Genomic DNA, 12,746 nt, shown 5'->3' on the forward strand with positions numbered 1-12,746 from the left:
AGCACCCGACACACCCACTTAGCCCCCACACGCCCACTAGCCCCCGACACGCCCACTTAGCCCCCGACACGCCCACTTAGCCCCCGACACGCCCACTTAGCCCCCGACACGCCCCTTAGCACCCAACACGCCCACTTAGCCCCCGACACGCCCACTTAGCCCCCGACACGCCCACTTAGCCCCAACACCCACTGAGCCCCCGACACGCCCACTTAGCCCCCGACACGCCCACTTAGCACCCGACACGCCCACTTAGCCCCCGACACGCCCACTTAGCCCCCGACACGCCCGCTTATAAGGCTGTTCATCGCCTGCGTATGATTAGAACGGTCCCCGTTTTCATCAGTATTGTGTGATACTCATGTAATGCTCTGACATGTTTAAAAACCTTGTTTTTCTAAACATAATTGTTCTCCTGCCCTTTGTTGAATGGATGGCATCGATCTGTTCGCCTTGTTAGAATGAGTCTGTAACTGACTTCGACATGTTGGTTAGAACCCAGGGATGGGCGATATTTCAGGTCTCAGTGTTTGTAATGTGTTTGTGCCTGTACGTATTTCATAAGTGTCACGTGTTGCCTGTTTACTTGTTTGATTGATGCACCTTAAAGAAACCTGCTGGTGGGGAAACCCAACCCCCCTGCCCCACTGATCACGTCTCTCCCTGACCCCCACCCCCCAACTGATCATGTCTCTCCCTGACCGCCGCCACACACTGATCATGCCTCTCCCCGACCCCCCCCCCCACTGATCACGTCAACTCCCTGACCCACCCCCCCACACTGATCATGTCTCTCCCCGACCCCCCCCCCCTGACCATGCTCTCTCCCGACCCTCCCCCCACTGATCACGTCCCTCCCTGACCCCTCCCCACACTGATCATGTCTCTCCCCGACCCTCCCCCCTCACTTCCGACCCCCCCTCACGTCTCTCCCTGACCCCTCCCCCCATCACCATGTCTCTCCCCTGACCCCTCCCCCCCATTCACCATGTCTCTCCCTGACCCCTCCCCCCCATTCACCATGTCTCTCCCTGACCCCTCTCCCCCCATTCACCATGTCTCTCCCTGACCCCTCCCCCATTCACCATGTCTCTCCCTGACCCCTCCCCCCCATTCACCATGCCTCTCCCAGACCCCTCCCCCCCGTTCACCATGCCTCTCCCTGACCCCGACCGCTGGGTGTGTGTGAGGTCCCCAGACCGCCGTGCGGCCTGTTGGTCTGGGCAGCAGCGGTGTGGGTGTCAGCGGCGGGAAGACGAGATGGCGGATCGCGAGTCCCGGCGCTTCATTGCTTATTTACGGTCCGCGCGCGGGTCAGCTGCTGAGTGCATCAGGGGCTCGGGCCTCAGGGAGGGGTCAGCCCGGGTGATGTTGCATGCAGATAAAATGGCCTCTTCTGGGGGGGCACTAAGGTGTTACAGCTGTCTGGATCCACCCCAAGCGCGGGTTCCCTTTCCCTGATTGGCCCGTTCCCAGTAGGTGTCACGTTCACCATGCCCTGAAGCTGAAAACGGCATAGTGGTGTGTGTGTGACTACACCCCCGTGTCAGTCATGTGACCGGATAGTGCGAGCAGCACAGCTCTGGCCCCAGTCCTATATCCATGAATATGCTTCCTACACGGACACACTCGAGATGGATAGCTCTGCTTTCACCATGGTGACCTGCCCTGACCCTGAGTTCTATACAGCGGATCGAGTTCCCTGGGATGGGGGTGGGTGTGGGGTGGGGGAGGGGGGGGGGGCGGTATGAAATTCCATCGAGTGAGGACGGCATCAGTTGAAAAACATTAGGGGTGGCCCATGCCCAACACCCAGCTCCCCTCTCCCGTTTGACCCCTGTGACGACCTCACCTGTCCCCTGCCCTGCTCCCCCGGCCTCACCGGACACTGGAGCCCTAACGCTGACTCTGAGGATGTGATTGGCCTGCTCTGGTTACAGGTCAATCTCTGTGCTCTGCACAGGAAGGGTGGCCTGCGGGTCACCCAATCCACTTCAGGCTCCTGTTCTCTCCCGTGTGCTTTGTTAATCAGAAATATGAAAAAAAGGGGAGGGGTTCACACATCAAAGAAAAATAATCACACTTTGTCACCCTCCAGCAAATGAGTTAATGAATTATTTATGCATTTCTCCCCTCATAAGTCATGCTTGCTTATCAAGTGTGTGTTCTTGATTAGCAGTTGTGAGCAGTTTCTTTAAATGTTAACTCTACTGGCTATGTGTTGGGCATGCAAACCATGGTGCCCGCTTAGAAATGCCTTGCATTCTGTCTCAAACTTTTTTGACATCCCTGAACCTGTTGAAACTTAAGGAGTCATGGGAATACAAAAAACCAGTGCACATCTGTCTTCATATGCTTTCTCTCTCTAGAATGATTGATTCTGATTGGTTCTAGCAAGTTTTCGCTGGCTTTATGTCATAAGTGTACGTTTAAGTTGCCATGAATCCCCACTTCCAACAGACATCCGGGCTACACAAAAATGTGATTCTCTAGAAGAATTAACTTCCCTGGATTGAACTGAATTCGCTTATTAGCAAAAAAAAAAACATCCCTGAAAGTTGATGGGACTCATCTTACATCACAGACAGAGACAGACCTGGACAGATTCGTAGTGCTGTAAGGTTATGAGGTTGACAAATGAGTCTAGTCCATGCAGGCCATGCAGCCATGTTACCTGGGAGTGGATTAATTATCCTCAGGTCTCGTGTGTCCAAATGCAAGCTCAGGCACTTCTGTGTGTTTGCCCGTTGCTATGGAAGCGGTGCCAGTGCTGTGCCCCTAAGCCCTTTGGCCCCAGTCTGTACATTGCAGTGAAGGATTATAGTGAAGAGATAAAAACGTGGGGAGAGCTTTCTGCTGTAAACACAGCGAAAGTGCTTAGTTACGGTCTGCTGCATTTATTTCATGCATGACCACAATTTACAGGAGTGGCAGTTTAACAGTTCTCAGAGAAACAGAGAGAGAATCCAACTTGAAATTACCAGCCAATGTCTTTACTTAATTATGGTTTGATGTTAAAAAAAGTGTTGTGTGTTTTCTGTCATTTCAAGAAGTTTTTAAAAACATTTTCTCAGGTGAAGTGTTAAGTTGGACACGCCGTGTTTCAGTCCCAGCAAAGTGAGGTCTTAGTTTCTGCTTAAGAGCTGTTCATGGTGTTTGTGCTATTGAGTGTTATCACATTTTATGGATTAAGTCAAAAAAGTGAGCAGCAGAACAGAGCAGGCCTTACCCGGGAGAAAGCGTGCCAACAAATAACCAGGCCCGTTTCGCACCCGCGACTCTGACTTGAAAATGCACTTCTTGTACGTCGCTTTGGATAAAAGCGTCTGCCAAATGAATGTAATGTAATGTAATGTAATGACTGCCTGACATCACGCTCAACCGTTCCCATCTATCAAACACCCCACTTTTTTTATCCTTTTGAGTCCAAGGGGTCCTATCAGTCCCCGCTGCAATACGCAGAGCCAGATGGATCGTGCAGGAGCCCAGGCGCGCCGAACTTATGAAGAAAAAGCTTCAATCTATATTTAATCCAATTAAAGCCGGGCGCCATTCGTCACGCTGACTGCTTTAATAAAGGCCATCAAAGGCGCCGTAAATTATTAACACTGTATCTGGGCTCAATAATTCAGCAGGCCGAGGTCACGTATAGGAGCGGCGCCGACCGAGGGGGGCTTTTATACTTGGGAGGGGCGGTGCGGGGGGGGGCGGTGCATCGCGACGGATCACTCCAATTAAAGAGCGCTGGTCCTCTTCTCCCCGTAAAGGGGTTAATGTAGAGACGTGCAGCCTCACTGATGAACGCACAGCCACGCCCGTGGGCCTTATCCGCACTGAAATCCTGCGGCCATTTTGATGGGTTGGCTCTCCGCGGGTCCTGGGTCTTGTTCCTGATAAAGGTCACGGACGCGCAGCGCTATCTTTACTTGTGACACTGTTACTTTGAAAATGGCATCACTGTCCGCCAAACCGGGACCATGAAGTGCGGTCATGACGATAATAATATAATAATTGTAACATATTGGTAATATAATACTTTTTATTTAAATATATAGTGCTTTTTATCAAAAGCATCAAAGTTTTTTTCAGGCATACACACTGAAAAGTAAGACTCTGCAAGAGGCACAAGCGAACACATTATCACATGAGATTAAATAACAATTTTTTAAAAACGCCAAAAGCAAGGCAAAAATAGTCTAATAATAGTATACAGTATAATTTCAAAAGTGCAATGCAAATTATTTATATACATATAACACAGTTGTGAGGGTTTTGGTCAGCTTTGTGACAGTGACTTGTCGCACATGAGCAGCCCCTGCTGGTTAATCGGGTGCCTGCAGTCCCTCTGCTGAGCTGCACGTGATGCATCGTCCTCTGACTCGTGTCCGTGTGAGCCTGGCTTCCCCACTGCTGTGTGATGATCTCACCTACTTCACAGGAGAGCTCTCTCCTGATTGGGTAGCAGAAGTTGCAGCAATGATGCTGCTGATGATGAATGTGACTGGACATTCCAAATTGAGGAAAAAAAAATGAGGAAAAGTTATTTTTGTTGAAGTGAGACTACATGAAAGCTGCACTGGCAAAGTTGAAGGTCAGCAGTCAGCATGTAAGTCAGAAACTCTAAAAGGTTATGTTAAGAGCCCTTTAAAAAACACAACTTCTGGGGGCTATCTTAAGATCAGTATGTAGTGAGTTCTTAAAACATGGGACAAAAGTAGAAAAGGTCACCCACACTGGGCTTGTACTAATGTCATTACTTACAGCAAGTTTTAGCCAGAGTTGCGTCATTGGCTGAGTTGACTGTTAATACAGCAAGTTACTTAGTCGGGGTTCAGAGTTATCTCATTGGCTGAGTTGACTGTTATCCATTACTTCTAGTTGGAGGTTCAGAGTGAGTCAGGCTTGTTCAGGTTCATAGCGTTCACGGTTATGAGAGTCGACCCGGTCAGGGTCATAGCACCCGTAGGGTTCCGAGCCACTGCACCCTCCCCTGTGCTTCCTGTTTTGAGCTTTCGCCTGAGCTCTCCTCTCTCCTCCCCCCCCTCCTCTGCAGGAGGCGAGCTGGTGCACCTGCCCCCGTACCTCCGGATGGACTTCCTGCTGAACCGCGGGGGCGCGGGGGGAGGGGCCTCGGCGTCGGGGCGCGAGGGGGCGATGGGCCAGGCCTGCCTGGAGCCGCAGAAGAGCCGCACGCTGAAGCGCCCCGCCCTGCTGGAGCCCACGCCCGCGGAGGGGGGAGGGGCCGGCGGCACCGCCCGGGAGGTGCAGCAGTGGCAGCCGGGGACTGCCTCCACGCTCCCGCTGAGGGAGGCGGGGGACCTGGCGCAGGCTGCCAAGATCAGCAGCTCCCAGGAATCCCTGCTGGACTCCAGGGGACACCTTAAACAGAGCAGCAACCCGTACGCTAAGTCCTACACGCTGGTATAACACACAGCGCACTGGCCGGACTGCAGGACCAGAGGCTGCCCACCCCCCCCTCCCTCACCCACCCCCCCACACAGGAGGAGGAGGAGAAGAAGGACGAGGAGGAGGACAAATAACAATCACAAAGACAGACAGACAGACGGACAGACAGATGCTTTAAAAAAAAAAAAAAGTTGTACATATATCCGATTCCAAAAGGATGGGTGACTTTTATTCTTTCTTTCTTTCTTTCTTTCAATCTTTCTTTCTTTCTTTCTTTCTGTCTTTCTTCCTCTTCCTTTTTTCACTTTCTCACTTTTTATTTTCTACTTGAGCATTTTATTTATTTTTAAATTTACTCCACACAAAGATTGCCAAAATAATTAATAATTTTATGAGAGAGAAGGTAATATTAAAATGATGGTGGTGACAGTGATGATGACCATGATGATAATGATGATGATGATTAATTTTATTGTTATATAAAAATTCAAAGTATATATACATATATATATATATAAATGTATATCTGAAAACAGAACTAAGAGGAGCCTGGACCACTCAGCAGGACATGCCGTTGCATTATTTTAGTTTTCATCTGAGTGCGAGCGAACTAATGCAATTTTTCTGTTAGTTTATTTTATTGTTTTGGTTCTCGGTTGGTTTTTTTTAATTGAAACGCATCTCGATAGCTGAGGGGAACCAGGTGAACGAGAAGGACAGAGAGAGCTGTCCGCCCAGCCCGATCTTCTCAGATTGCTACATTTTAAAATCACTTTCCTCTGACTGCATGGGGACTGGGAAAAAGACGATTACAATAGTAAACGGCTGGAAATCCAACTGCAAATTTTGTCACATTATGAAATTATACAATGTGAAAGATTTATTATAATTATATATATATATATAAGAAATCACTTTTATTTGTGGATATTACAGGGAAAAAAAAAATGATTTGGTTAATAAAGTCCTTAGTCATGTTTGCACACTTCTGGTTTTACTTAGGAAATTGGGGCTCCACCCTTTAACCCCCCACTCCCCCCACCCGCTGTCCCCCCGCCCCCCATTTCTGCAAACACATAAAAGCACAGCTGACACATAGGAGGTGCACAAACCACCTGTACTGTGAGACTATTTTAGAGGACGGGCCGTTCTGCAATAACTTTTCCAGGTACTGACACAGAAAATAGACCACCTGTGTGGCCAGTGGTCACCCCCCCCCCCCCTCCTCCACCCCCACCAGTGCCCCAGCGGCACTGCTTTTTTTACAAGCATCCCTTCAAGACCAAAGAAACATCTGGCCCTCCGCTGTCGACGTAGGGTGTGGCGTGCGAGTTGGGCGTGGCGATTTCGCCTAATTCATCACCGATGTTGCGCCCTTGCTGAAAAAAAAAAAAAACTCCAGAAAAATCTGTGAAAACTCCAAATTCGGGCCCCTTCGCTGACTGGGGTGTCAGCTCAAAACCGTCACCGCTGCCATGCTCTTCGTACCCATATCCTGCTGGGAGAGCTTTAATTATCTGAGGGTTAAGAATGCCTTTTTTCAGATTTTATCGAGGGTTTATAAATTTGTCCTGAAGAGTCTGGGGTGTGGAGTTGTTCCTCAGTGAACTGAAAAGTCGAAGCATTCACCAAGTTAACAAAACATGCTCTTGGTATGAATTTTTGTGGGTATATTACTTTTAATTAATGACCTATCATTTCTCAAATTTTTTTTCTTTTTTAACAAAAACATAAAATAATATGGCCAACAAATGGTGCTGTGTAGCTACTTTAAACTATTTGAGAAATGAATGTAGATTATTAAAGTCAGTGGATTGCACTGTGCGTCAAAGATCAAAGGAAATGTTGACAATCTTGAACAAAAATAGCTGTGTCTGCCAGTTTCACCGCAACTGCGCTGATCGGAATGAATTTCAGCATGGCAGCGATGCAAGACAAGAGATCAGGTTAATGCTGTCGCGCTGACGCGCAGCCGCCTCTAGGGGGCGACGTGATGGAATCAGGTACTGCTGCTGCACTGGCCTAATCACTATGAGAGAAGGGGCGCCGGTCCTTTTCGGCCTGCCTCTTTGAGAAGCTCAGAATGCTCTTGGTGCAATACTAGGTCCTTGTTTACTACCCTAAATGTGATTCGCTGACCGTTCATTTTGGCTCGACCCAGGTTCAGCATGTGTGGAGCTCATGGAAGTAAGGGGCATTTTGTATACAAAAAATCTGTATTGTGTTTTAAAATTTGCTAGCGTCTAAAGATCCAGTGTATTACTCTCTTCCGGTATACATTAACTGTGTTGTGTGTATTTCTATGCACACTTATTAAAACCTTTAATGTGACATGCTATCTGTAGTGTTGACTACTGCGAGAGGGAGGATGACAATTTAAAGGTACAGTAGATGGGCAGGGAGAGGCCATGACGGGGTCCACCAGTCTGGGTCACATGATGAGAATGTGTTTGTGTTGGTGCTGAAGTCCCCAAACCACAGTGCCTCTCAATATTAGGATGTCAGCTGGGTTGAGGAGGGGTTGGTGGGGTACGCCCCTAAACCCACATGCCACTCTTTTTCAGGATTTTCATGATTTCCTACAGAAACATCTACAGTGAACACAGAGTGAGTGTACTGTGGTGCTCTGGTGCCAGTGTTGTATGTAACACACAGTGAGCGTACTGTACCCAAAGACTCTGGTGCCAGTGTTGTATGTAACACACAGTGAGCGTACTCTACCCAAAGACTCTGGTGCCAGTGCTGTGGTACAGTGTGCATTTGCTGTACAGAAGATGTCACCGGTGAGCAGCGCTGTCACCTCGTAGCAACAAGGCTCCAGTCTTTATTCCCAGCCGGTGCTCTTTCTGTGTGGAGTCTGCATGTTCTCCCCGTGTTTGCGTGGGTTTCCTCCGGGTACTCTGGCTTCCTCCCAGAGTCCAAAGACATGTTAGCTTAGGTTAATTATTATTATATAATAATAATAATAATAATAATAATAATAATAATAATAATGATGGCTTGCATTTATATAGTGGTTTTCCAGCATTCAAAGCACTTAACAGTGAGAGGCTAAATTGTCCTTGGGGTATGAGTATGTGAGTAAACGGTGTGTGTGCCCTACGATGAACTGGTGACCTGTCCTGGGTGTATTCCTGCCTCTCACCCAGTGTTTGCTGGGATAGGCACCGCCCCCCCTGCAACCCTGACCAGGAGTAAGCGGCTTAGAAGATGCATGGTTGAATGGATGGATGAACGGAAGATTCCACTAGTTTAGAGTTTATAATTGGACAGGAGACAGATTTTTCCACCCTAATGCACTCTTTTACGATTTTGGACTGTGGTCATTCTTCATGACTGCACAGAGGATCACATGGCCTAGGGCCTGCTGGGATATCTCCAAACTGAAATGGGCGACAGCGGGGTTCTGGGACGAACTCAGGAAAAGCACTTGTTTGGGCATTCAGAGCATTTATTAATGCCAGGACCCTAGTCTACCTTACAAACTCACTGTGAGGTTTTCTGCATGCAGATTTTTTTTACATTTATTTTGTTGATGGGCCACATTGCAGTGTGTTCTATTTTTAATCAAATCTCTCACTTTGTGAAGTGTGGAAAACAGCAAGAAGCGTATTTGAACCCAGCTGATTCTGCCTCAAAAAAGGTATGCAAAGCAGTGCCATGTACCTGCGAAGGCTGCCCTTGCCCCAGTTAGGTTGCTGTGTCAAGGCCATCCACCTGGTGCATGCTGGGAATTCCGCATCCAGCCAGATTCATTTCCGCGGGATTATTATTTCCGAATCCTCTTTAAATTGCTCGCGGAGAAATTTAATGATTGCGTCGAGCCTCGGGTGTGGGGTTAAAACAATAGCCGGTGAAATCGTAATCCTTTTTAGCGAAACACCCGAGGCACGCTTTGAGTAGATAGTAACCCCCCCACGCCACCCCCCCACCCCGTGTGGCGTCGAAATACTGATATCCGACTGGAGCGTGAGTCGCTGCGATGCCCGCGCTCTGCATTTAGAACCTCGGTGCGCTGACCCGCCTGCATGAGCGATCGTGTCCCGCTGCAGACGGGCCCTCTCCAGATCTCTCCTGCTCTGAAGACACACTATTTTAGGACAGCGAGCTCCCGCGTCCTCTGTCTTTTTTTAGTCTCCCGTTTCCCGCCCCTTTTAAAAAAATAAAATGTAGGTTAGGTAGGTTACGCCGTCGTCCAGATGAGTTTGTTCGCTTCACGGCGTGACAGTCCAGAAACGACTAGATGAAACGTATTGGCCTGCATAACGTAAATCTTACCTCTGATAGCCATTCATATCAGGCTGCTGGGACGTATTCCTCACGCTGGTTTCAAACTGAATGTCTGTGTTTATAAAGGCACGTTTACATCTAATACGTTCATCTGTTCATTTTGGTCTTTGTGCTGCACAGTTGGAATGCTTGCTTTCTCCAGATGAGAACGTGCTGAAGGTCTTGAGTTGAGAAGGCCCAATAGCTTATAACTGAGGCCAGGATGTGTTTGTTTCTAAGTGGCATTGGAGGGGTTTGTGACGCTTCAGCTGGTTCATCAGCAGGTACATTTCTGTAAGGTGAAGTCGCCGCTCTTCTGCAAAGTTCGTCCACCAGAAGTTTCGTCCAGATGGCAGGTAACTTTATACGTTTTTCCATCATTTTCAAACGATGAGGATAAATCTCTCGCACGCTTACTTACTACACCATGCATTTTGTTCAGTGACTAAACTTGATTTACCCAAACGACACGGTCACAACAGATGCAGCCTGAACCCGACTGGCTCTTAAAAGCAGTTACTGCAAATACTTGTAAATACTTGTTAATGCTGTAAAATGGTGATAGTGTACAATTTGTATGATTTATTATGAAAATATGTGGGTCGTCGTCATTTTGATTTATACTGTTTGAAGGTGACGTTTCACCGATAACATCTTTCAAAAGCCTCAGCCCTCCTACCCCATCCCATCTGCGTAGCTGCGTTTCAGAGCATTCACTCTCTGCCCATGGAGCTCACTCCTGCTACGCTGTCCAGTGGAATCAGGTGCACCCGACCTCCGAATCCCGGCCTTTTGTAGAGAATGTGATCTGACAGGAGCACTCCGAATAATGCTTCGCTGTCTTTATGCCTAACATCCCTTTGTCAGGTCCAGATTTCGTGATCATCTGCAAATTTTCCATGATTTTTCGGGTGAGCATTTATTTATTCACTAAATAAATGGTCAGCGATGAATGGTAAATGGACTGCATTTATATAGCGCTTTTATCCAAAGCGCTTTACAATTGATGCCTCTCATTCGCCAGAGTAGTTAGGGGTTAGGTGTCTTGCTCAAGGACATTTCGACATGCCCAGGGCGGGGTTTGAACCGGCAACCCTCCGACTGCCAGACAATCGGTCTTACCTCCTGAGCTATGTCGCCCCTGATGAGAGAACCTGGATAAAACTCACTCCAGAATCTGCGCTGAAGTACCTGCATGAACTCACCCCTCAAACGGGTGTGGTCTGAGGCACGGGATGTGCAGGCAAGTTCGCTCGAGGTAACCACTCCGAGCTCCTAAATCTGACATAGCCCAGCCGGAAACTTCTGGAGACCAACAGTAAAGTGTCCCGACCCTTTTGGCTGGACTCCTCCCTAAATTGCGCTATTGATTTTGAAAGTCTCGCGCTGACTGACCGGCTGACCCGACGGCAGCCCCCCCCCCGGGACGTTTCGATGGGAAACTGCACTTCATGACCCTGCGTTAGCACAGTGGGGAGGGATGGGTTGGGCTGGAATGTAGGGGTGCACTTTATTACTCAATGTGGCATAGCAATTCTCAACACCCCCCCCCCCCCCAACCCCAGAGCTACCCAACATGATGAATTGAGGCCACTGATGGAGATTTACTGAGAGTCTCTCGGCCAGCATTATTAACCACCATCATAAATAAGCCCAGAGGTTGACACTCTGTTTTCCTTCTTCCTTCCTAGACTTGCGGGCTCTAAAGAATGGACCGTGCTCTCTGCCTTGCAGTTATGTGGTGTTAATTACCACCATTCGGCCATACGTGCACCCCCTGGCACAAAATATAGGGGGGGGAGTGGGTGTTGTGGGGGTATTTTTTGGGAAGCAGGTAGTGACACCTCGTTTGTTGTCAGAAGCCTAACTTAGCACTATGTGCAAGTCCCACAAATTGTGTGATTTGTGGAAGGTTCTGGAATAAAACTGGAACACCATTCCATAAGGGTTTATTGCAAAATGATCTAAGTGTCTCTGTGGGAGTTTCAGTAGTATTGAAGGGCCGTGGCTAACACACTCACTGTATGAGGCACTGTGCAGATGGCTGGTTTTTATTTTTTATTTTTTCTTAAATCTACATTTGCAAGGCTTTAGTTTGTTGATGAATGTATAAACGTTTGCACAGCGGTGTATTGTATTATACATCTGATATTTCACTGTTACGTCAGTTTTGATATAAATTACACATATAATTTTACTGTTTTTTTAATAGATTTTTAATTCAAGAATTAGGCGTTTCTTGTTACTTTGACGTTCCGGTGACTAAGGTGCTCCTATTCCTGCTATCCAATGCCAGTTAATGTTTGAGGGGACACATTTAAATAGGTCAGGTCGTCAAGTTACTGTTCCTGTGATGTTGGTAAAAAAAAACAAGTTTTAGGGACAAGGTTACTACCGCATTGTATATAGTTTTAGCACTCAGCATACTCAGCATGACTCTTTCAGTTTTCTTAAATGGCAAAAAGTTTCTTGTCTGAAGGAAAGTGTAGTCGTATGTTGGACATTAAGATTACGTGCTAGTTTGCCATGTGATGTTAATCTGCTCAAATTACTCCTCGAATATTCAACCCAACGCTTCCCTAGGGTTTATTATCTGCAATACACTTAGCCACACAGTAGACACTCAATCCAGAACAGTTTACACAGGTTAAATGTGTTTTTATATGCTGTCCATTTATACTGTGTTTATAATGTTTTACTGAGACAGTTCACTTTTTGCAACTCCTGCTACATTAGACAAGTATTGACAGGCTAAAGTAGTGATATGTTTCAGAGGAAATAGTACTTTGGGCCCAAGAACAAAGATTTTTAAATTCAGTAGAAGGCCTTTGGGGTCAGTGGTTGCTGCATCAACTCCATTTATAAATTGGGTGTAAATTATGTTGGATGTAAGTAAATGTGGTGCGGTTTTCTAATTTATTTGTTATTTTCCTTATGTTTCTTGTTTTTGGTCTATTCCTCATTTTTGAAAGGAGGTCATTGACTTCCAGCAATACGATATATGCTTTGAAATGGTCATTAACACTGGTGACCAACCGAGGGCCGGCGGAAAGCCCTGGCAGCTTCCCAGC

General features: G+C 47.5%; 1 protein-coding gene across 2 annotated transcripts in view; it reads left to right on the plus strand.

The window, feature by feature from the left end:
- Nucleotides 1-7,739, plus strand: part of dscamb (Down syndrome cell adhesion molecule b) — a 151,441-nt gene extending 143,702 nt beyond the window's left edge. For both annotated transcript variants that reach the window (XM_064301646.1, XM_064301647.1), the window contains exon 33: nucleotides 5,054-7,739. In XM_064301646.1, coding sequence (XP_064157716.1) covers nucleotides 5,054-5,427 — 374 coding nt within the window. In that variant the 3' untranslated portion in view covers nucleotides 5,428-7,739. The remainder of the gene's footprint in view (nucleotides 1-5,053) is intronic.
- The last annotated feature ends 5,007 nt before the right edge of the window (nucleotides 7,740-12,746 follow it).

The sequence above is a fragment of the Anguilla rostrata genome, chromosome 12 (genome assembly GCF_018555375.3).
Source record: "Anguilla rostrata isolate EN2019 chromosome 12, ASM1855537v3, whole genome shotgun sequence".
Classification (NCBI taxonomy): domain Eukaryota; kingdom Metazoa; phylum Chordata; class Actinopteri; order Anguilliformes; family Anguillidae; genus Anguilla; species Anguilla rostrata.